This window comes from Hordeum vulgare, chromosome 1H (genome assembly GCF_904849725.1).
Source record: "Hordeum vulgare subsp. vulgare chromosome 1H, MorexV3_pseudomolecules_assembly, whole genome shotgun sequence".
In the NCBI taxonomy this organism is placed as follows: domain Eukaryota; kingdom Viridiplantae; phylum Streptophyta; class Magnoliopsida; order Poales; family Poaceae; genus Hordeum; species Hordeum vulgare.
The window spans coordinates 365,051,738-365,076,781 of record NC_058518.1 but is presented as its reverse complement, the minus strand read 5'-3'; the positions used below and the strand labels follow the sequence as shown (position 1 = coordinate 365,076,781).

The 25,044-nt window shown below is 45.2% G+C and overlaps 1 protein-coding gene across 1 annotated transcript; it reads left to right on the top strand.

Moving 5' to 3' along the window:
* The first annotated feature begins 25 nt into the window (after window positions 1-25).
* LOC123437443 (MLO-like protein 9) lies at window positions 26-4,714 on the top strand. Its single transcript, XM_045115710.1, has 15 exons — window positions 26-365; window positions 466-523; window positions 623-816; window positions 1,042-1,158; window positions 1,308-1,368; window positions 1,507-1,595; window positions 2,416-2,490; window positions 2,558-2,646; window positions 2,724-2,773; window positions 2,904-2,944; window positions 3,032-3,205; window positions 3,521-3,556; window positions 3,639-3,706; window positions 3,799-3,859; window positions 3,998-4,714. The coding sequence occupies exons 1-15, from the start codon at window positions 234-236 to the stop codon at window positions 4,442-4,444; spliced, it is 1,692 nt and encodes a 563-aa protein (XP_044971645.1). The 5' UTR covers window positions 26-233; the 3' UTR covers window positions 4,445-4,714.
* The last annotated feature ends 20,330 nt before the right edge of the window (window positions 4,715-25,044 follow it).

The following is a 25,044-nucleotide window of genomic DNA, read 5'->3' as shown; positions in this document are numbered from 1 at the left end:
TTTCCTCTCTGGAAGCCCTCGCTTTCTGACCGAGGTCGTCGTTTGAACTTTGTCCCTCCCTTTAATCGATAAGAAAAAACGCAGCTTGTCTGGCGAAGTTATATCAGAGCAGCGGCTGGCGCCCCATCTGCTCCGCTCGGAGTAACACTTCACTGTTGAGTGTTTAGGTACCGCCATTAACGCGGCCTGCAGCTTGCTGCCCCGGAGCCGGAGCGCGGAGGAGCAGATCGGGTATGGCCGGCGGCGAAGGCGGGGAGGGGGCGCGGGCGCTGGACCAGACGCCGACGTGGGCCGTGGTCGCCGTCTGCGCCGTCATCGTCGCCGTCTCCATCCTCCTCGAGGGCATCCTCCACCACCTCGGCCAGGTACACCCCCCAGGCTCCCTCCGCTCCATTTTCCATCTCCCTGAACCCGTCCAACACATCCTCCTCGCCATTCTTGGGCATGGCGGTGCCTTGCCTGCAGTGGTTCAGCAAGAGGAAGAAGAAGGCGTTGTTCGACGCTCTGGAGAAGGTCAAATCCGGTACATTTTGCGGCACGCTCCTCCCCACCCCCAAATCTTCTCTTTGTTTCCTTCCGTGTGAAGAGCAATTTGACGGGAGTTGATGCTTGCCATGTGCAGAGCTCATGACTCTGGGCTTCATCTCGCTGCTGCTGACTGTCACGGCGAGGTACATATCGCGCATCTGCATTCCGGCGGGGGCCGCCGACACCATGCTGCCCTGCAAGCTCTCCAGGAGCTCCGACCACGGAGAGCCCAAAGGCCACGGCCGACGTCACCTGTCTGAAGAGCCGGCCAACTTCTCATGCCCCAAAGTGAGTTAACTACTGTGTCGTTTGGTTTATATCGTGCAGTAGCCAGGTTCATGACACTGATTTCTTTGACGCCACTGATTGGGTCAGGTTAACGAGATTGATTGTTAGTATTATTTTTGAAAGGGAGGATTGGTTGTATTTGTTCTCTGTTCCTCTCATCTTCAGAAATGGGTTGGTCATTCAAAAAATGTTTTGTTTATCAGTGGAATCCCAATACCATTTCAGGGCATGGTGTCACTCGTTTCGACCGATGGGTTACACCAGCTACATATCTTCGTGTTCTTCCTGGCCGTCTTCCATGTAACGTTCAGTGCTATTACAATGTCCCTGGGCAGAGCAAAGGTAAGGTCTATTCCTCAGGCAGCATACAGGTGCCTGTTCTGAATTTCCAAAAGTATGAAAGGATTTCATGTATCTAGACAGAAGGAGTACTAGTTAGTGTACTTGAGCAAGGCCACAAGCTTGAAATAACTCAGAAATTTTCTGTGCAGACGCGGATATGGAAGGAGTGGGAAAAGGATACTTCCTCCATCACCTATGAATTTTCAGCCGGTAGTGTCTCCATTGTTTATCTCTTGTTATGGTACAAGTAGAATCAATGTGTTACCTTTTTAATCAGCTTATTCGTAATCTCTTGTGAGGCATTTTTTTTAATCTGCTGGTACCCATTGTTGATATTTTACTTTTCAGATCCGTCGAAATTCCGGCTCACTCACCAGACTTCTTTTGTGAGGCAGCACGCGAGCTGTTGGAGCAAAAGCACAACTATGCTCTATGTTGTAAGTTCTCTCCTGATTCCTCCCAACGATGGTTATGAAGTAGCATAATGTATCAAATTTTCAGAGTAAATTGCAAATTTAAGCTCCTAGATTAATATACGACCTGAAGCTTTGAATATATCTGGCCCAGGCATAATTATTCCTTACTATCTACATTTGTACTGAATATCAAATATCAGTTAGGGCTAACCATTCCACATTTCTACTGAATATCAAATATTAGTTAGTACTTATCGCAGAAAACAAAATTAGTATTTACCATTCTACATTTCTCCTGAACATTAACTATGAAAGATATATACTGACTTTTTCCAACCGGGGGAACTCGAGTTCCAAAATGTTTATACTCATTGGTGAGCTATTACCAGTTTACTGAATAGGAGCCCAATGGTTTTCCAAGATCATATACGACGCGTTTGGTTCGAAGGAAATGTCACGGCTTCCAATTATAGCGCTTTCCAAACAGTACCTGGCGTTTGGTAGGCCCACGACGTATTAGGTAGCGGTGTCTTTCGATACTTGGGGTCATGAAACTGAAAACGGCAGGACTAAAGGTGATTAGAAAACCGGGAGCTGGACGCTCAAAACAAACAGATCTCATATTCGGTAAAAGTAGTTCAAAAAGGAGCTTCCCGATACCCGGACCAAACACGTTACCTGAGCACAAACCGAACGTGTCGATAGTGTTTTTCTTATAATAGAACCATAGGCTACAGCGAACAGGTGTGAAGCTGTTCTAAATAAAGTTAAAACATCCTCGTCATTTATGTATCTAGAAATGCTTTAGCTCAGGAACTTGTTATCGTTTGATTTTATACAGGTGAGCTTCTTTAGGCAGTTTTTCAGATCTGTTCGGAGGACAGACTACCTGACATTGCGGCACGGATTTATTGCTGTGAGTAGCTTCATATCTCCAGTAAGTTCCTGTTTTTAGCCTACACTGATGATTTACCTTTGCATAGGCTCATTTATCCCCAGGGACTAGGTTCAATTTTCGAAAGTACATCAAGAGATCTTTGGAGGATGATTTCAAGACAGTTGTTGGCATTAGGTAAGGAGGCCTACGAACCATCCTTATTTTCTTCCTAATAACTGAATGACTCATTTGTATCATCATTGTTTTATTAGTCCACCTTTATGGGCCTCTGCTCTGGCTGTTATGCTCTTCAATGTTCATGGTGAGTTATATATTTCCTTTGATGGAGTTCCTGTGCAATTTGGCACGTTATAATTTCTAGGACACAGGGATCTTTGGGAAGCTTTCTGTGAAAATATGATATTATTTAATTCGAAATATTCATTCTTCAGGATGGCATAACTTGTTCTGGTTCTCCACAATTCCCCTTGTAGTAAGTTCTTACTATTATATATTTTATTACTGTAGCACGCTTTATATTCATGTTGCTAAGTTCCTAACCATGCTTCTGTATATCTAGGTGATTTTAGCTGTTGGAACAAAGCTGCAGGCTATAATTGCAAGGATGGCTGTTGAAATTACAGAAAAACACACAGTTATTCAAGGAATGCCAGTGGTGAAACTCAGTGATGAACATTTCTGGTTCGGAAAGCCTCATATGGTTCTTCACCTTATCCATTTTGCATTATTCCAGGTCAGTTAAAGGGCCAGAAAAGGACCCTTGTCGACCAGACTAAATTATTTGAAAATACGGACCTGCATTTTAGCCTCAATTGTGTACATTAGTCACGTAGTAATGGTTCGTTCTGCTGCTGAATAGTTTCTTGTTAACTATGGTAAATTGCACTTGAACTCACATGTTTGCCAGGAAAAAAGAACAGTTGTAACTAGAGCATACTTGTTTCATTGTCATATAATATTTCAATCCCTAGCCTTGTGCATTCACTTTGGAATTGAATTGAAGGATAGCGCTGTCAAAACTTCTAATAGCTGTTCTTTGTTCCTGCAGAATGCATTTGAAATTACTTATTTCTTTTGGATTTGGGTAAGACTACAATCGACATTTGGAATCATTTTTTATGGTACCACTTAGTACTCGTTTGATGATAACAGTAACTTTCGTGCAGTATGAATTCGGCTTGAGGTCCTGTTTCCATGACAACTTTGAGTTTACCATTGCAAGAGTCTGCCTTGGGTGAGTATCAAATACTGTATCTGCATACTGATTTATTCCTCAGTCATACTAAGTTACTAACTGTGGCTGCTCCTACGTACTCATATGTGTAGGGGTGTCGTCCAATTTGTGTGCAGCTACATCACGCTTCCACTCCATGCACTTGTATCTCAGGTACCTACTCACACTGCCCACGAATGTTCAGTAACTATCCAACTTTAGTTTCTACTGACACACACTTTGATCATCACAACTGTGAAAGCAATTTTATCCGTAAATTCGACGACTAACGGAGAAATGACTGTTCTCCAGATGGGATCTTCGATGAAGCGAACCATCTTCGACGAGCAGACGGCGACGGCCCTGAAGAAGTGGCACAAGACGGTGAAGAAGAAGCAGCAGCAGCAACAGCAGCAGAAGGGGTCATCGCATGCCCCATCCGAGACTCCGGCCACGGACGCGAGCGAGGCAGGCCGGCTTAGCCAGTGCCAGTTCGTCGCCGAGGCGGCGCCGGCGGCGCACCGGCACCACCTCCACCGTTACAAGACCATAGCGCACGTCGGCGCCACCAGGGCGCTCTCCGACTCGGACTGCTCCGACACGGACGCCGAGGCGCAGACGAGGTACCTCATCCCGCCCACGAAGCAGAGGAGCCTGGATTCGGAGGTCCGTGTGGACGTGGACGCCGCGACGCCGGATCACCGTGACAGCTTCTCCTTTCAGAGTCCGCCGCCTGCTCAGAATGCGATGGAGAAATGACCAAACGGGCGTAGGTCGTGCTTAGTATACTAATCAGTATGTACTAATTCGTTATAGGTTAGAGGATCGGCAGGCCGTCGAGGTGGGTAGGCAACTTTACCGTGCATGTTTTCATTGTTTTGACTACAGATTAAGGTTGGTGTGCCATTTGGGGTGCATGAGAAGGCACATGAATTTCGCTGGAGTTTTAGCGGGGACAGTGTAGTTCCACGTTGCGAATAGGATCCTTGTGCATTGCATGATGAATGACATTACTTTTCCTAAGATTAATGATGAATTGCGGTGAGAGAGCTGTGATGTTTCGCACAACTAGCCTTACAACGTGTTCATGTGTTCATCCTAACTGAATCCATGCCTCCCTCTGTTGCCGGTGCCTGCAAACTTCCCTAATGTTAGAGCACCTCCAAACAGCTCACCTAAATAACTTTCCGTAAAAGTGGTTTCGCCGGATTGATTGGACCGGTGCTAGGCTTGCTGGTGCCGGTCGTGCCGGGCCGGCCGGCTGCATCATGCTAGCCGGTCTCGCCGTGGGAGAGGGAGAGGTCGTGGCAGAGGTGGTGGTGGTTGAGTGATGTGGTCTTAGCGACAGAAAAAGGAAAATTGTTTTCATCGAATGTGACATGACGAGAGACAAGCACACGACCAGAGGATGAATCGAAACAACAATGTCCTTTGTGGTCATCGGAGAGGCCAAGATAAATGCATGGTAGAGATCGTGGGGCTAATTTGTGAGCTGTGGTGGATGTGATGTTAGGAAAAGTATAGGCAACTGAAAACCCGAAGAGAAAGATAGTCGGGATCAGATAGAAGAAGAGATTGAAAGGGTGTATAGCGATGACATGTTTTGGTGGGCCCGATGTTAAGAAGAAGGATGGCAGTGCGCACAGCTTCGACCCAAAAACGGGGAGGAAGAGATGCTTGGATGAGTAAAGCGCGGTAGGATATCGTTGATGGAACGAAGAGAGCGCTCGGCCTTCCCGTTTTGAGGGGAGGTATAGGGGCAAGAAAACAGGAGAAGAATGCCATGGAAGAGGAAAAATGTGCGATTGGTGACGTTGTCGAACTCGCGTCAGTTGTCATATTGGATAAGGCGAATCGGTAGGCCAAAATGTGTTTGGACGTAGGTGCGAAAGGTGAGAAAGAGTTTGATGGACATCGGATTTAGCACGCAGAGGGAACGTCCATATGTAGTAAGAATAATCATCTAAAATCACAAGATAATACTTATAGCCAGAGACACTAGGAATAGGGGACGTCCAGAGATCACAATGTAATGTTGGAAGTATGCCCTAAGCTCAAAAGGAAAAGTGCTAACAGTAGATGATGTTCCAAAAGGTAGCCGAACATGTTTGCCGCATTGGCATGCATTACAAAGAGAAGAATCATGTGACGCACGAGTGCTAGGAATAGAAAATTCTTGTAGTAGAGAGGACAATGTTGATTTATTGGGGTGACCGAGCCGACGATGCCACAGATCTACGGAAGCAAGCATGGCGCGAGGAGAGGACGTAGGCGCGCCATGAAGTGGATAGAGATCGTCCGTGCTATTGTAGCGAGCGAGAAGTATCTCCATTCTCAGATCCTTCACAGATAAACCAAAAGGATCAAAAGCTAGAAAGACAAGATTATCTATGGTAAATTGGCGAACGAAAATAAGGTTTTTGATTAAAGAGGGAACAACAAGAATATTGCGTAGTTGAAAGTTGGCATGATATGTTTATATGGAAGAGTGACCGGTGCAAGAAACGGGAACAAGAGAGCCATCGCCTATGGTGATGGAAGGATAAGCAGAAGGAAAACAAGCTGACATAATATCCATATTTGAAGACATATGCGAAGAGGCACTAGAATCGAAGATCCAATCCATACCTTGGTTATTGAGTGTAAAGTTGTTCATGGCAGCGATGAAGGCGGCTTGATCCTAGGCTGACTGCTGTTGAGTAGATGGTGTTGCAGGTGCGGGCGCATGCGCATACGGCATGGGTGAAGCAGGGCCGTAGGCGTAGGGCGCAGGGCGCATAGGGCACTGGCAGGTAGCCATGGTGTGATCCTTGGACGACTGGCGATGGAGAGGTCATGGCAGTGTAGACATGAGGCGGTGGGCACAGACCAAGGAGTCCAGGAGCACTGGTGGCAGGACGAAGACCCGAGCTCCAGTTGCCAGTGTACGCGGGAGGAGCGTCGTAGGGAGACGGCATAGTCCATGGCATTGGCCACGCCTGAACAAGACCAGTCCAGGGGTCTTGCTAAGGCTGCCAAGAAGCGGAGGCAGATGCCGATGGTGCAGCCGATGGTGGTGGAGGAGGCGCCGGTGGTGCCGGGGCAACATATCGAGGCTGCGACGGCCGATAGACGGGGTTCTGCGTGATAATTAGGGCTCGGGCGCCAGCCTGGAGGAGCCGAAGGCGTTGATAGAGGCAGTGCAAATGGTGCGGTGGGCTGGGTGACGTGAAACAGCTGGGGAGGACGCGTCGCCTTGCGCGCCTAGTTCTGTGCCTCGAGCTGCAAGATGGAGAGGACCTCCGTGAAGGAGGGGTAGGGGTGCAACATAGGGATGAAGGCGACCTGCTTCTCGAACTGCTCCTCGAGGCCGACGAGGAGAGCGTTTGACGGGACCCCGATCCTAAGCCATAAGAATCCAGCCTGTAACACATCACATCTCTTTGCGGTCTCACGCACGGTTAACCCCCACGGCTGCCACCTTACCTTAGCCGGGACCGTTTGCGCCTTTTGACTCACGTATGCATTTGTGTCGCTAGCATTTCAATGTCAAAGAACCCGGGTCGACATGACTAGTCATAAACTCAAGTGGCCCGACTGTACAGAGACAGGCATACATAACCCAGCAAAGCAGGCGTCGGTCATCAGCGAGTGTAGACGAGTCGTAGCAAGCTACAAGGACTCCATTACACCGCGTGACATTTCCCCGTAGGGACAGACACAACAACTAAGAAGGATACATGCCGGTCAACCAATGTGTCCGGAGCAGTAACGAACTACCAAGGCTCGGTGGAAACACAAAGGGGCATTTCTTTGTATAGAGAGCTACTAAGGGCATACGACTAGGTGTCGAATCCCATACATATTACAATGCATCACACGTACGCGTGACATACTCAATATGCATAGATACAACAATGGCATCACAACATAACCATACAACAACACAACATTTATTTAGAAGACTCGGAAGAGTCTTGCATAATATGTTCATACAGGCAGGGGTCACACGACCTGACACTCAAGTCATACAAGCAGAGTCATACACACCAACGGAAGCATTAAAGTTGTCTGAGTACAGACAGTTGAAAGGAAAAGGCATAAAGCCTGACTATCTACAGATCCCTTCTGAAAGGGGCGAGGTCGTAGCTGGGACACCAGCTACTCGTCATCATCGATGTCTAGATAGAACCCACCTGTTGGCTCGTGGGTCTCCTCCGCAACGATTATTAAGCAAACATGAGTACAAGAGTACTCAGCAAGACTTTAGAACAGATCTATCTACTCATGCACAGGTATCAACAAAGGGGGTTGTGGTGTTTCATGCAGCAAACCAGCTTTGACTCTTGGCTAGACTAAACTACAATTTTAAATAGTTTTAACAACTTTGATAAGTCATACACGAGTCCACTACCACCACAACAATACACTATCATGAACTCCTTTTCGTCTCCCTGCGGAAATGCCATACATGATACTCACACTTATCTTGATACTTTTATGATTAGCCATTAAAGTTGTCTATGAACAACATATTTCTCCAAGTAGTCCATATCCGCGGACGCGGCTATTCGAATAGATCATAACCCTGTAGGGGTGTACTTCTTCACACACGCTCTCTCCACTTATCGCCATGTGCACGTCATTCACCTCGGCAACCTTCAAGCGGAAGCCTGGCGAGGGAGTCGGACACGACCATTAACCACACTAATACCTAGTCTAGGTCTATCGCCTAATTGAGGGTGAACCCACACGGAAGTCCGGCCGAGGTTTCCGCCACGACCCCAAACGATGTGCGCAGGGTTCCCAAGGCCACCATCCGGGTGCCACTTGGTACACCGTGCCACTGCCTACCGCATCATATCCCACCTCTAAGGTCAACACTATGCACGGCCTCCAACATGACTATAAACACCAGAAACTATTTGCAACTCCTGGACCGAGTACTAGGCGATTAATAAGTCGAGCGGGGTCATATTTCAGGGCCCAGCATGTGGTAGCAACTAGTCTTGGATTACATACACGGAACTAAGTTCCTAAGGACGGTTTCAATGAAACAACCCGCCATGTACTCCTACATAGCCTTTCATCGGTACCTTTACCAAATCAGGTTCCACACTTATTCTTTGTCACTAGAACACATTCAACTATTCCGGTTCATCACCCAGATGAAACATACCTGACACAACTCTAGGCATAGCAAGCATAGCAGGAAAGGCACATCATGGCTCAAGCAACTACCAGGTATGCTAGGTTGCAAGGTTTGGCTATTTATTGTGACAATGACAAGTCATGCAAAGGAATAGGTTCAGCTACCGAAGTAAAGCATTTGAAATATTTTGTCCTAATGCAATAAGTGGAAGCAGGAGCAAGAACATGGGATTATATCGGGATGATCAAAAGGGTGCTTGCCTTGTTGCTCAGCAAAGGGATTAAATCCGTGAGTCGGATATTCGAACGTATCCAGAGGGCACAACCTACCGAAACAATAACGACAATCAATAACATTCTTATGCAACAATATGATGCATGATCATGGCATGATATGAAATGTAGCATGAGCTAGTGTGGCTATCAAACCTTTGGGATGATGTTGATCTGAATTCAAATTCAAATATTAGTTGAAATAGTATATTTATCATATTCATTTACTTGATTTGACCTCATGTTGTTTCATAACTTTGTTTGTCATACATGAAAGTAGCACCATTGTGTTCATTGAATTTTTCTGATCAATTTGCATATATAATTGTCAAATTTGGCGTTATATTTAATTTTCCATGAATTTACAAAGTTTTAGCATTTTCTGGAATTATATAAAATTAGAAATAGAGTTACTTCATCAGCATGACATGAGCAGGTCCAATTGGCCGTTGAAAGTCAAACCTGACCAGTGGGACCCACTTGTTAGTGACTCTGGCCAGATTTTAATTAAACTTTAAGTTAATTAGTTATTTAACAAGGGTTGGCCCACATGTCAGTGACTGTTTATTAATTTAATTAACTAATTATTTTTATTAGATTAAACTTTAGCTAGCCAAGGGCTGGCCCCACCTGTCATAGACCCAGGGGGGTCAAACCCACCGACGGCGAGCCTCCGGTGACTCCAGGGACGGCGGAAGGCTTCGGGATTTCTCCCCCGACGACCAAAAGGACGGCGGAGGGCACCAGGGGAACGACACTTCACCCGCGAGTCCATTTTTGCTAGTCTCAGGGGCTGAAGTGGCCGGAGCTGACGCCGGTGATGAGCTCGGCGGCTGCCGGAGCTCGGGCATCATCGAGATCACTGCTAGGGGCTATCACGCGCGGGGCTGGGCTCCTACGACACCTACTCGTCGAGCTGAAGCCGATGGTAGCCTCAAATCGACCAACCGATCACCGGAGCGTCACCGGCGACGAGCTCCCGCGGTGGATCTCGTCGGGATCCGGTGGAATCGGGCGCGAGGGCACGGGATCGAGGGGGAAAACGAGGGGGAATCCATCCTGAGCTCATAGAGATTGCAGAGACGACGAGAGCGGGCTCGGGGACAGCCTGGAGAGGGAGAACGATGACGGCGAGCTTCGGGGATCCAAGAAGGAAGACGATGGCGTCAGGGCGATGCATGGCTCGAGGGCTTGCTTCCTTTGGCAGAGACGATGCGCTCGACAAGGCGAAGCGAACAGCGTGCTCAGGTGGGCTTGGGGTGGCCAGGAACGACGGCGAGCTTGAGCTCGGCTCTAATTGCGACCGAGAGGACGGGCACAGGGGAGCGAATGAGGAGAGGGAGAGAGCTGGAATGGGTTGCGGGGAGAGATATCTTCCTTGCCAGCGCGATGGAGGGTCCAGGCAGGCACGCAGGTGCGTGGCCTCGCCGGAGGAGGCGGCGGCCACCTCCTGCTGCCGACTGGCATGAGGAAGACGACAGGAGGGAATGGGCTTGGGCCAGGTGAGCGACAGGTAAGAGTTTTCTCTTTTCTTTCTTTTCTTTTTTCTGTTTTAATCTTTCTGACATTTGTTCCATTTTATTTTTGGCTCCAAACTATTTCTAAAATAGTGAAAATAATGCTGGGGTGTTATTTGGAATATTTCCATCCCCATATAAAAGATTCAACATTTTATGAAACTCTCAAATATTTGAAATAAAATATATAGTTGATTTCAGTGGCTTTTGTATTTTCAATAAAAATGCCAAAAGTATTTTTAAAAAGAAATCCACCCCTGAATTGTTGTTTCCAATATTTATAAAAAATGATGGACTTTTATGAAGCCATTTTGAGTTCATTGATTTGTCACAAGTTTGAATTAGTTTGAATATGGAGTTGCTAGGGTTTTTCTCTTTGATTTCTATTTTCACTTTTAAATGCAATAATAAACATGAGCACAATCTTGCTAGACTTCAAAGGGTAGCTAGGGATGTGACAGCGTTGATGAGAGTCCGATCGTCAACGTGATCACCAAGCTCACGAAGTTCATCGCCGATTGCCTTGATGCGTTGGCAATAGACGGTGACCGGAGAATTGCCTTGGATGCTGGTGTGGAGCTCGATATGTAGCACGTTAACACGCGCATCTGAGTTGTCCTGGAAGAGCTGCTGAAGATAGGCCCATAGTTCAGCGGCTGTGGCGTCGTCGTTGGAGACGAGGTTGAAGAGCTCGATGGAGATTCGACTATATATCCATTGGATGACGGTGAGATCATCCTTGATCCAGCGAGGGTCGGTCTGCCGGAGCGGGGGGGGGGGGGAGCGGCTGGATTGATGTGATGACGGAGACCACAACGACCGAGGTGGACATGGAAGATATGGCGCCAATGGTAGAAGTTGTGGGCGGCGAGGTCTAGGGTTATCGGGATGAACGATGGAACATCGGTGATTGTACCGGCGAGGGAGAGCTGAGGTGGTTGGGATGGAGCAGGGTTTTGGGTAGGGGTTGAGGAAGAGATAGGAACCGCGCGGGTGACGCAAAACTCGGTGGTGGTGAAGAGCCGCCGCGGCGGCAGCGAGGGAGGAGTTGGCAGCGAAGCCATGTCGAGGGCGGAAACCTAGGCGTCTGATACCATGAAATTTGATAATAATTGTGTATTGTTTGATGCCTCAATGGGCTGCTTATATAAGTACAAAGTCTTGGAGTCCAAGTATAGAAGATATAGATTAGTATTCAAACTACCAAAACTAGACCGACCGAATATACTCTAATAAGAATGACTATATAATCGAGGGAAAGTTCTTTGAAAGCTGCTTTTGTCAGTCCTATAAATTTTGTCCCCTAAAATATGTTTTTAAAAGAGTTAATTACAACCGTGATACATCAACTTGCTCGAAATTAACAGATTCATACATAAACTTTTAAACCCCACAAAACTCATACACGAACTCGATTGCTGTAATAGTTGACTACAAAACAGTCCCGCGTGTGACATATCGGCTGTCAAGTCGGAAAGGGTCCGGTTCTGAATTATTGCACAAACCACCCATGTCTTATGCATGAGTAACAGATGACCCCGGTGACATATTAAGGTTCAAAAATGGCATGAAGTGTCTTTTGTTCGATATACTGTCATAGCGTACATAATATGCCTACAGATTACTAAAAAAAATTTGTGATAAAGAAAGAGGAGAGCATACAAATTAAATTCAGTGCATAACATAGCAGGACATAACATCAAAAGGCAGACTAAACAGGTTTGCATTGACACTTCTATGCAATTAACAGATTTAGAGCATCAAAAGGGCATAAAAGTTCAGTGCACCACAACTTGTTCAACTCTAAACGAAACTACTCTATGGCCGACACTTGGTGCAATACCGATGCATGGTTAATTTGCAGAGGATGCTTGACCTGGTGGCTGTCCAACACTAAGCAATACCGATGCATGGTTCGATGCATAGTGCCATTCAAAGATCAGTCAACCAGTATATGTCATCCCTGTAGCAACGTTCAACTCAAAATTCAGTACTACAAACTACAGTTTCATGTATATGTTCTATGACATAAAAATCAGATTGGTGCACACAAAAGTCTGAGATAGCCACTGTCAAATTTCAGTAAATTTTAGTAATAAATTATTGGAAGTTTAGAGTTTTCTTCAAAATCAATACTTTTCATATAGCAATATTAAACCCACACATGTTTTTATTATAGTCACGCATGGCACTGTCCAATATCAGCATTTGCCTTCCCATACAATCAGGTGTTCATCATACTGCCCTCAATTCCCCACTGAAATCTGGACAATCAGGCGTTCACGTGCTCGTCAAGATCACCAATCGACGAATCCATGCGCAAAAAAGTCCCCAATTGTCGAATCCATGCACAAAAAAGGATGATCGTCCCTGCCCTCAAAACCTAATGAAACAGGGGAAAGAAGCGATGTCGCAACAACGTGGGGAAGGGAGTGAATCGACACATACCATACGCTGATGAGAACTCGATCGCCGCCCGTTTGACCAGCCACATGCCGCCTCCCTCTCCTTCAATGGGTTCAAAACGATGCAGTGTTTATCGCCTCGGACAGGGCTTTCGGGGGGGGGGGGGGGGTAGCGAGGCTGATTCATAGAATTTTGATAATAATGGGTTGCTCCCAAAATATTTCCATCTGCACACTCAACTCAGGACCAATACACGCTAATAATCCACCTTTCAGGTTTCTTTTGTAAAATATACGAGGCCTGGTGCGTGCCAAATTCTAACGTGGTGCATCATGTGTGCTGATTCAAGTTATTTTGTAGTCAACTGTTACAACAAACTAGTTTCTGTATGAGTTTTATGGGTTTTTTTAAGTTTATGTATGAATCTGTTAATGTCGAGAAAGTTGTTGTATTACGAATGTAATTAACTCTTTTTAAAAATTTCATTAAAAATCCTAGCTAATGGCCTAGGGCCTACAAGTGAGTGACACGGATGACGCTGGTCGGCATGGACGGCGACACGGCACGGCGTGGTTGTGGTGCAGTGAGGTGGTACGACGTGGTGCAATAGGGCAGTGGCCCGACAGTGTGACGCGGTGGCGGTGGATGAGAATCGAAGTGGCGGAGCGGCAACGCATGAGTCAGTCGGTTTCCTGGCCGCCAAAAATTTAGGGGAAGGTCCCCTAAACAAGAGGGAAGTTTGGGGCTAGTTACAAGATCCTATAAATGTATTCCAGATTTACGGGATGTGTTGAAGAGTTTTTTTTGCCCCAAGTTTCACTAAGCGAATGTTTGTTTAGACATAAGGTGTTGGTGGAGTTGCTCTTAGGTTGCTCTTTCTTAAAGGAAGTGTGGAGCTGAGTGTGCTCGTAGAATAGAGTTATCTTTAGTCTCGACATGAGTCATCTTAGTTGATGTGCATTCAGATCTATGGAATTTTGGTCTTATAGAGAAGAGAAATCATGTAAGTTCAACAATCTCCTTACTTATGTGATGTGGGGAGCTTTGAAGGTCAATTGGCAAAGCGGTAATATTGAATTCATAATGTACATTACGAGTACAAAACACATTTTAAAATCGTTTCACATGCTAATCCGACCTCATGGTAACTAGCCTTTTAGTTCATCTTAGAGTGAGGAAGCTCACGTTAGCTCATCCAAGAGTTCAACAATAACTGACAAAGGATATTCTTCTCTTCATTGTCAAAGCATCAAAGAAGTCAGATGCTATACACTCGGCATGGGATTGCGTGCTCTTCATGAATTGGATGAGGGCAAAAGTCAAAGAAGCAAAATGATAACTAGAGAAGCATATCCGACAAAGCGCAAATCCAACAACAAACACTAAATATGTGAAAGTGATTGGAACAGAAATATGTGCTCTTGCGACAACTTTCCACACCACATAGTCGATCTGGATTCTCACAAACACAAGGAAAAGCAAGAAACACGTGGAAGGTTCTTCTCTACAAAAATAGAGGTCTTATAGCAACTCCACAAAGTGAGGACTCGGATACATCCCTATGAGAGGTGGAATTGGTCATCTCCATGAGGAGGCATCTCGACAAAGGGAGGAGGGGTAAGCTAAGTTCTTGAGCTCTTAGTCTATTGTTAGCCAACCATAGAGAGCAATACATGGGCCTTTTGCCTGTTTTCTGTGTGTAGACAAACTGAACTATAGTGTCTAAAACCTCCATCGACTACCCAGGGGTGAATTATGGATACTCAAGGTTTGAATCTGGGGCGTTGAGAACCTTTCTGGGTACGTGGTAGGGGAGCCTAGATGCTATGTTTTTGGTTTTGGGGCTGCACCACGCTTGTTCCTTCTTTGGATCTTCACTTCTTCTGTCGCTTCCATGCTTCTCTCTTAGATGGTGTATGTGCTCCCTTGTGCATGTCCTCCTTGGCTTGCCAAACTATTCGCACAAACTAAATGCGCAAAAGGTAGGAGTGCGTAGTAGTATACCATTCTTGAGGATAGTAGGTAGACACATGCATCAGAGAATATTCAATGTTGTAAGCCATGAACGTGTGATACTTGGCATGAAGAATTTAACAAGGTACTAGTCGACCTCAAATTTGAACCTTCATTGATCCTCAAAACATAATATTGAATTTTCATCGCCATAGAACGAGACCGATTGACCTAGTGGACTTGTCGTGCACCTCCTCACACTTGAAGTGGACACTCTCCAATGTTGATCCTTCATCCATGACGCATATGATGCTAACAATGAGAATGAAATAACACTCGAAAGTGTAGTCAATTAACTACCATTAACCAGAAGGAATTCACCTTAGTGAGAATTCTTCAAGCTTGTTGTGCCAGATCTTGGCACTCGGAAATGTGAGTCTCAAGTACTCCATGGAAACTCACACTTAGTTTAACCCGTAGAGATCTTTTTGCCAACTCATGTTGAATGAAGTTTGACAAGTAGAAGTTGGGACCTACACTAGAAATAATTAAAGCAATTAGTGTGTGAGTGTGTGTGCGCGCGCATGAGCGTGCATGATAGATAAAACACATCGGTCATCATGATGCATCTTTTCTCTTGCATATCACCGTTTGCGCAAAGCATGATCATCAATCATATGTTGAATGCATGGCATATGTAGGTGCATATGTAGTAGGCACCATGTATATTGTGCAATGATGGAAAAAGGGCATGCTTCACAAGTGACAACTCCAGATCTCCTAGCATATTTAAGAAAGCTATGGGGACATTCCCATGTTCAAAAATATAACCATTATTGCAATCGAGACTTGGACAACAACCATTACATGGTATGCGCAATGCATGGGTATGGTAACAATCAAGCCTAGATAAAAGAGCGAGACTTCATCATGTTTGATGCAACACAAAGAGCATTTTTATCAATATTCATGGAAAGGTGGTCTTCACATGAAAAATATAACACCCTACCGTGGTTGCAAGCAAACTTACAAAAATAATAAGTATTCAATTTTTTTTGCAACACAAGTAGCATTATCAACATTACCCATGTTTAGTTGTTCACGACAATTACGAAGAGGGTTGCTCAAAATATGCAACGGTGGCATAGAAATATTATCACAACTCCCCCCATAACTTATGAAACTATCACAAACCAAAAACTTGTCATCTATGCCACTCTCAGAAATTAGATTGAACTTAATAGGATAGGCATAGGTGCCGCATAAAGATCTTAATGATGTGATTTTTGAAAATATTAAGCAAATAAATAGACAGAAATATGTCCATCAAACATGGCATGTCATATTGAATTAGCACAACATATCCTATTAAGCATTCCACCACATCTAATTGACTCCACATATTCATCATAGATGAGAATTGAAGCATCTCATGGATAAGTTACGCTACTGTGATAAATGTCAACGTGATCAACATATCATGCAAGAAAATCCAAACTTATCAAGTCCATCAGTGGGGCCATTTCACCATCAACCCTCATATAGTTATGTTGGTTGTCTCGCTCATGTGAAGTAAGTGTTTTCGCAAAAAGAACCTTGACACGACTGCTGGTGTCAAAATCAGCAGATCTCGGGTATGGAGTCCAAACTGTGGATCTTGGATCGATGGGTAACAAGAGACAAGGGAGATGACGTTTACCCAGGTTCGGGCCCTCTTGATGGAGGTAAAACCCTACGTCCTGCTCTTGTTATATTGATGGGGTTGCACATAGTACAGAGTTGATCTACCTCGAGATCGGATGTTGTGGTCTAAACCCTAATAGTAATGAGCATACTATGTCCAATGAACTAGGACCCCCCTGAAAAGGACGTGGATGTCGCCTAGAGGGGGGGGGGTGAATAGGCACTTTAAAATAGTTAAGGTTTAGGCTTGAACAAATGCGGAATAAAACAAACGTTTAATATGTCAAGCACAAAACCTACAAACAACTAGGCTCACCTATGTGCACCAACAACTTATGCTAAGCAAGATAAACAACTAAGTGATAGCAAGATATATTACAATAAACAATATGTCTATCACAAAGTAAAGTGCATAAGTAAAGGGTTCAGGTAAGAGATAAGCGAGGCACGGGGAGACGATGATGTATCCTGAAGTTCACACCCTTGCGGATGCTAATCTCCCTTAGAGCGGTGTGGAGGCACAATGCTCCCCAAGATGCCACTAAGGCCACCGTAATCTCCTCACGCCCTCGCACAATGCAAGATGCCGTGATTCCACTAAGGGACCCTTGAGGGCGATCACCGAACCCGTACAAATGGCAACCCTTGGGGGCGGTCACCGAACCCGTACACGTGGCAACCCTTGGGGGCGGTTACCGGTACCCGTACAAATTGCTCGGGGCAATCTCCACAACCTAATTAGAGACCCCGACGCTTCCCGGAGCTTCACACCACAATGATTGAGCTCCGAGACACCACCAAGCTTCTAGGACGCCAAAGCATCCACGAAGAACAATATCAAGGGTACTAAGTACCAAAGGTAGTAAGCTTCTCAACTTCTCACTTCCACGTATCACCGTGGAGAACTCAAACCGATGCAACTAATGCAATGGCAAGAACACACGAAGTGGTCAAGTCCCTCACACTCAAATCCCTCCACAACAACAAAAGCTATGGAGAAATATGAGAGGAAGAACAAGGAGCTCACAAAGAACTCCAAGATCAAGATCCAAGGGGTTCCCCTCACATAGAGGAGAAAGTGATTGGTGGAGATGTGGATCTAGATCTCCTCTCTCTTTTCCCTCAAGAACAAGAAAGAATCATTGGAGGGATAGAGAGTAATCAAGCTCTAAGAATGTCAACAATGGAGATAGAACAAGAGCTCAACGGATGGATAAGACCAAGGGGGAAGAAGACCCCCTTTATATAGTGGGGGAAGGAATCAGACCGTTACCCCCACTTTCTGCCCGAGCTCCAGCGGTACTACCGCTCGCTGCAGTGGTACTACCGCTGGCACTTGAGCGGTACTACCGCTGGCACTCGAGCGGTACTACCGCCAGCTAGCGGTACTACCGCTGGCGCTCCAGCGGTACTACCGCTGGCCCCTGGTAGTGCAACGCCACTACCACCACCAAGAAAGTCTTCGCAAAAAGGTCCGTCCACGAACAACAGCTAGGCAGGCGGTACTAAGCTCCTGGAGCGGTACTACCGCTGACCAGGGGCGGTACTACCGCCAGCCAGCGGTACTACCGCTTGGGCCAGCGGTACTACCGCCAACTCTAGCGGTACTACCGCTAGGTCCAGCGGTACTACCGCTCGCCACTGAAACAGCCATAACTTTCGCATACGAGCTCTGAATCGAGCAAACCCAAGCTTGTTGGATTTAGGACGACAAGGGCTATCCAAGCTTGTTGGAAATCTTAAGACCATGCAGTTATGAAAATGCCAATGATATAAAGATGTGAGTCCTCTAATAATGAAGAACCGGCAAAAACTCCAACATCGAAAACATCATAGTAGTTGCATATGGACTCCGTTTTCGATGAACTCGAGCTTGTCATGAAGATGACCATAAGCTCTAAAACTCATAAAGAGAAACACCAAATAAGAACCAAGAAGTATGATGCAAGGATGCAAATGGTTTGAGCTCTCAACGAACGATACGATCAAGCTACTCACTTGAGAGCCCCCCTTGATAGTACATCAATCTATCCTAAACAGAAAACCTATCAAGGGAAAACCTATACCTTGCACCTCGTCCTCTTGAGCTAGATGATGATGATCTTGGCTTCCTCAAGATGGACCACCTTTCTTGATTGCGTTGGCTTGACGAAGACTAGTTGATTGCTCCCCCATACTCACTATGGGTGAGCCACTCTTCAGCATATCTTCACAAGTCCATTGCCACCACAATGAACAGCAGGCTTCAAGCAAGATATCTTCGTGTTGATCCACTTGAACTTGCACACCGCCATCTTGATGACGATCACCACTTGACGTCATCCTTCATGGGTTGTATGAGATCTTCCTCTAGACGCAAGCCCATGGAAACACACCTAACCCCCACATAGAACTCTCACAAAGACCATGGGTTAGTACACAAACACGTAATGGACAATGCTTACCATACCATGGGATCACTTGATCCCTCTCGATACATCTTGTACGCTTTGTGTGTTGATCATCTTGATTTACGCTTTGTCTGAGATCTTGATCAACCTTGTGTCTTGATGACGATCACCACTTGACGGCATCCTTCATGGGTTGTATGAGATCTTCCTCTAGACGCAAGCCCATGGAAACACACCTAACCCCCACATAGAACTCTCACGAAGACCATGGGTTAGTACACAAATACGTAATGGACAATGCTTACCATACCATGGGATCACTTGATCCCTCTCGGTACATCTTGTACGCTTTGTGTTTTGATCATCTTGATTTGCTCATGGGTTGTATGAGATCTTCCCTTTGACGCAAGCCCATGGAAACACACCTAACCCCCACATAGAACTCTCACGAAGACCATGGGTTAGTACACAAACACGTAATGGACAATGCTTACCATACCATGGAATCACTTGATCCCTCTCGGTACATCTTGTACGCTTTGTGTGTTGATCATCTTGATTTACTCTTTGTCTGAGATCTTGATCAACCATGTGTCTCTATGACCATTCTTTGGATAATACCTTGAATACCATCTTGGTCATCATATAAACTCCTTGAACCCAACAGATGGACTTCAAGAAGTGCCTATGGACAAATCCTATAAATGTAACTTAAGGCAATCATTAGTCCATAGGAATTGTCATCAATTACCAAAACCACATATGGAGATATATGCTCTAACACCCCCCCCCCCCCCGTTTACATAGATACCAGGGGTGTTAGGGTTACACAATGTCGGTTATATCACAGAAGGAATATGCCGGTCATTACGTGGCCTTGGATTACACACCAAGTCTTCGAAAGAGTCCATTATGAATTAACTATCACTAATGATGATCGAACGACCCAGGAGTACGTCCCATGGAAATAAGTAAGTGGCCCGAGGACCCCTTAGTCCCGGAATCCCTCGGTAGCCCCCGAACTAGCCTCCAACGCCGTAATCTTGACCTTCAGTCGCTTTATGTGTCCAAAGTCTTCTTCCCGTGGGGCGAATTCTCCCCTTCGTACATTTAACCTACAATAGTTCGATTGCCGATGACCCTCCCTCTTCCACACACACACACACGCGCGCGCGCGCACACACACACACACACACAGATATATATATATATATATATATATATATATATATATATATATATATATATATATATATATATATATATATATATAGATGAATTTAAATTTCCAAGCCGACCGTTCGACCGCGAATAGTGTCTTTTTCCTCACACCCTTTCTCACGAAAGGTCACACCTAGTCAAGGCATATGACCCATTACAGAAGCGCGGATCGAGACCATCTTTGCTGACACGTTCCACTATGGAGATTGTGTTCCTATTTTCCAGGGATATGGTTTATGATTTGGGTTATCCCACGCACGCATAACTGCACGATTTTATCGGGAAATGGTGAAGTTCACGACGCAGTAGTGGGGCTCTTGGTATTTCAACGGTTCATAAAAGGTAAAACCGTCACCATAGCCTCCGTACGCATTCTAGATCTTGCACCGTTGTTGCCATTCCCAGCCTCCAAAGCTCAGGTGCTCAAGTTCTCTCTTCCCTCCACTTCCTCGAACCATTCTCCTAGTCCATCCATGGCCATCTCGGGCTCAAAAGGCAAGTGAGAGGCCTCGTGCGTCGCCGAGAAGGACACCCAAGAACTGAAGAGCTCTCACTATCTGTCGGATAACATACCCACTGTTCTCCGGAGAAGTACGGAGGGTGGTTTCCGTTCCTCATTTTCTTTGGGGTCTAGGTTTTCCCCTTCACCCCTTTGTTCGGGGTATTATGTTCTATTATGGGCTAGACTTCCATGATCTTCCTCCAAATTCCATTATGCACATCTCAGCCTTCATCGTAGTTTGTGAATCATTTCTGTGGGTTCATCCCCACTTTGGCCTATGAATAAAAGTTCTCAATGTCAAGCCCAAAGTCGTTAATGGCGAACAGGCTGACTGCGGGGGAGCAATGATTAGTAAACTCGCTCGGGTCTAATGGCTGAAGGGAACATTCATAGACATAGTCAATGTATGACAGAAAGAGGGGTTCTATATCACTCAGCCACGCAACACGGAAGGGGCAGCTCTGTCGAAATTCAGATCTGGTCCTCCCACCCGACTTGTGTCCTGGATGGAGAAGGCCCTGGATTGGGGAGGCCGCGAAGGTGAAGGTGCTCACAAAGAAAATCTCCGCTATAATGGAAAATAAAATTGAGCTCGCCAACATGGTCCACGTAATGCTGCACCGCCGCATTCTCCCCGACGAACATCGGGCCAACCCGATGTGGGATTATAACCCGGACGATCCGACCACCGTGCAGAACTTTTTCCGCATTACCCACAAGAGGTTGTGGAAAGTGTTGTTCAAGCCGCAGAATACTTGGCCAGCTGAGGAGGAGGACATTGGCATTTTTGTCCTTAATCCTACCGGGCTGGTAAGGTTTTTTTTTATCATATTATTAGTTTTCATCCCTATTTCTTAGTAAGGTGCTCACTTCTTCCTTCCTCCATTGTCGCAGATCAGCTTCCCGACACCCTTACGTGAGGATCCCGTGATGCCCTTATTGGCATCCATGCTGGTCGAGCAACCGTACTGTAGCGACCCGACTCAAAACGAGTCAAGCCTCTGTGTATCTGTGCCATCCCTGGATCAGTATGCTGGCACACACAGTACATCAATGTATATATCAAAGTGCAATCACATGTAAATAGCGTAAAACTGATATATACCTTAAATATTTTAGCGGAAGAAGTCAAGGGAGTGGAGTCCCGATAAACACCAATGGCAAGTTGAGTGTAGACCGTAACCCTGAATCGTACTCTTACTCGTCGAAGAAAAATATCTGCAACATAAGACGTTGCAGCCGTGTAGGTCAGCATATTGAATATGCCGGCATGTCACGTATGAGAGGGGGTAAAATATCATCTATACTATATGCATATATGGAAGGTGGGGTTATATGTTTTTTTAGCGAAAAGCAAGTTTTCTCCTACATCAAGAGAGGGGTAAAAGCAAAATGTTACTACATTGTTGGTTGTTAACGAGATGGTTCCACCAACCAATTCTCGTACCCATGTTGTCAATAATACCCACATCAATATTATTATTTGTGTTGAGAATTTCAGATAACTTCAGTTCCTTTGGCTCAAGTTGTCCATGACCGTGGACACGGCTAATCGATTAGGTTTGAGTACTCTGCAGAGTTTTGCACACGTTCCCCACAAGATTTGATCGCCTCCGTGTATGTCCTCGCACTTCAGGGTGTTTGAAGACCGGGTGATCAAAACATGGTCTTTCAACGGGTCCCTCTGAATCCCTGTCGGTGCCCATCCATTCCTACCGTTCTTCTACATCTGCTAGCACCGCCAGTCCAGAGTCGCCGCGTTGTCCAACCAAGCCAGAGCCCATAATGACTTGTGGCTGCGTAGGTAAGCCTTAGGTCTTGAAAATATCCGTTCGTCTCTTTGAGCCTGGGTGAAGCTTTCCGCAGGATGTCATGGCCGTCCCCAGCATCCCGGGTCATCCACTAGGTTCTCCAGGGAGCTGATCAACCGTCCTTCACCCAGTGTTGCATTTCGTCCGAGGTCTTGAAAATCTTGTCTTAACCGGTCTTGATTATTTAATCAACCTCGCATCACTCGTGTTATGCACTCAACCGAAATCCCGTCTACTCAAGCATAGCAATATGAACTTTGTCATCCCGGGGCCAAGTATCGGGGTTGTTGTGTGCCTACCACATGATACTACAATCTATACTAAAATTTCCAAGTACCTAAGCAGCATGCAAATTTGGGCATAGGATGGTAGAACTACGATGCATAAAACATAGGTGATAGTATGATCAAAGTGACTTGCCTGGTGATGTTGACGAAGAAGAATTTCTCGAGAAAATAACTTGATAGACTACTCGTCACTCTCCAATGAAATCTATATAACAAGCATATCATTCACATAAGCACTCATACTAGCAATCATTCTAGCAATCAAAACAAAAGAGAGAGTGAATAGGAATCCGAAGGAAACTTCAAATAAGACTAGGGAGTCTTCTACTATGTCAAACACTAAATAGTTTTTGTCTAACAGAAAATAAAACACTAAAATAGATAAAAAATAACAGAAAACAAAATATAAAATAACTAAGCAAAAATAATCAAATTAAAAGCTATTTTTAAACTCCCGGAATAAGCAAAACAAGCTTTAATTCAAATCTGATCTAACTCAATTTTTATAAATCCAAACATAGACAAATTATATATCTACAGAAACTGCATAAAATTTGTGATCCAACACAAAAAGAATCATCTAATTTGGAGTTAGACACTAATAGATATGAATTTTCTAAGATTGCAATTTTCTGAAACAACTGCAATACGGGATTTCGTGGATCTCACCGGAGTTAGTCGCCGGAGTTGGAGAAGACGGCGGGAAGGTTGCTCCGGTGGCCGGCCGAGGTGGTGGAGGGGTCCAGGTGATGGAGGAGGGCTCGGGCAGAAGGTTAGTGGCGTCGGCGGGGCGTGGGGGCGACGGGAGGGAGCAGCAGGAGCTCCGACGAGTTCCTGTTGGAGGCGAACTCCGGCAAGGTGGGGGCTGCGTTCCAACGAGGGGAGGGGCTGGGCTATGGGGAAAATGGAGAGAGGAGGTTGAGGGGAGTATTTATAGGGGCTCGGGGTGCTCGGAGAAGGAAGGAGCAAGGAGATCGGGAAGGTGGAGATTCCTCTCACCATGGCTATGGAAGTTTCGTGTGCACGTGAGGAAGGAGAGAGAGGAAGAAGAAGATCCTGTTGGGCTAGTTTTTGGAAAGGTCTTAATGGGCCACCGTTTATTTCCATTTAAACACGATTTATTTCCTTTTTCAAAATTAGGATACTAAAACGATAAAAGGGAAATCAAATCAATTCGGAATATAGAGTTTCTATATACTAAAATTATCAGAAAAATAAAATCTAAATGATGGGCATTTTTCTACGGCAAAAATAAAAACTTCAGAAAAAATTATTTTCACAAAATTGCCTAAAAGATTTATTTTCTTTTGCAAATAATTTTCAAATGACCCTCTAAGTTTTAGGGTTCAAATAACTTTCAAAATGCCCGTGTGTTTGAGGGTCATGTTCCTCCTCTCTTTTCTGTTTGACAGAATGTATTTCCCGGCATTTCTTGCACGAAGAAAACAAATAGAAATGCAAAAGAATTCAAATGCAAATATCCGTTCAAATTCTTTATAGTTGAAGAAGTCACGTCATCTTCTCTCTTTGCTTTTTAAAATGATTGAATTTGAATTCATGGGAGAAGGGGAAAGTCATTTTATTCCCTCTCATTCAATTTTTTTTTTAAAGTTTCAAATTTTCACTCAAGTTTCAGTCACTCAATCAAACAAACAATCATTCTAATAATTATTTTAACATTCCAAAATTTGGGATGTTACAAATCTACCACACTTAAAATGAATCTCGTCCTCGAGATTCGAAGAGGCTAGAAAGAAAGGTTAGGGTTTGGGGGTCTTCTAGCAATCCAATCTCTTGCAAAGTGGGATGCTACCACACTTAAAATGAGGGGTACTGGTCCCCTTAAGATTTTAACAATCCTCTGGAGTTTTTGGCATCTGACTCCTCACAGTCTTCATATCTTCCCTTATATTCATAACGTCTCCATAAAAAACGAGGGCTCTTCCGTTGATATAAGCTTCTTCCGTTACTGGGTCTTCTTAACTGACAGTCTCGTGGTCAGTTCTAAATAACATATCGATGGTTCTCATGGTGGTCTACCATTTGTGGTTATCCTGTAGAGAGAGGGGTCTTGGTTTCATTCTCACCGTGAAATTTCCTACGCGTGACAACAGGTGCCATGTACATGGGGCGTTTCTTATACCACTCTAAGGCTTAAGCAAAAGCTTCAAAGAACGTCGTCTCTC

Coding starts and splice junctions, on each gene's coding strand:
- LOC123437443 (XM_045115710.1), top strand. CDS start 234: ATGGCCGGCGGCGAAGGCGGGGAGGGGGCGCGGGCGCTGGACCAGACG. Junction 366..465: donor TCCTCCACCACCTCGGCCAG/GTACACCCCCCA, acceptor CCTTGCCTGCAG/TGGTTCAGCAAGAGGAAGAA. Junction 3,206..3,520: donor TCCATTTTGCATTATTCCAG/GTCAGTTAAAGG, acceptor TTGTTCCTGCAG/AATGCATTTGAAATTACTTA.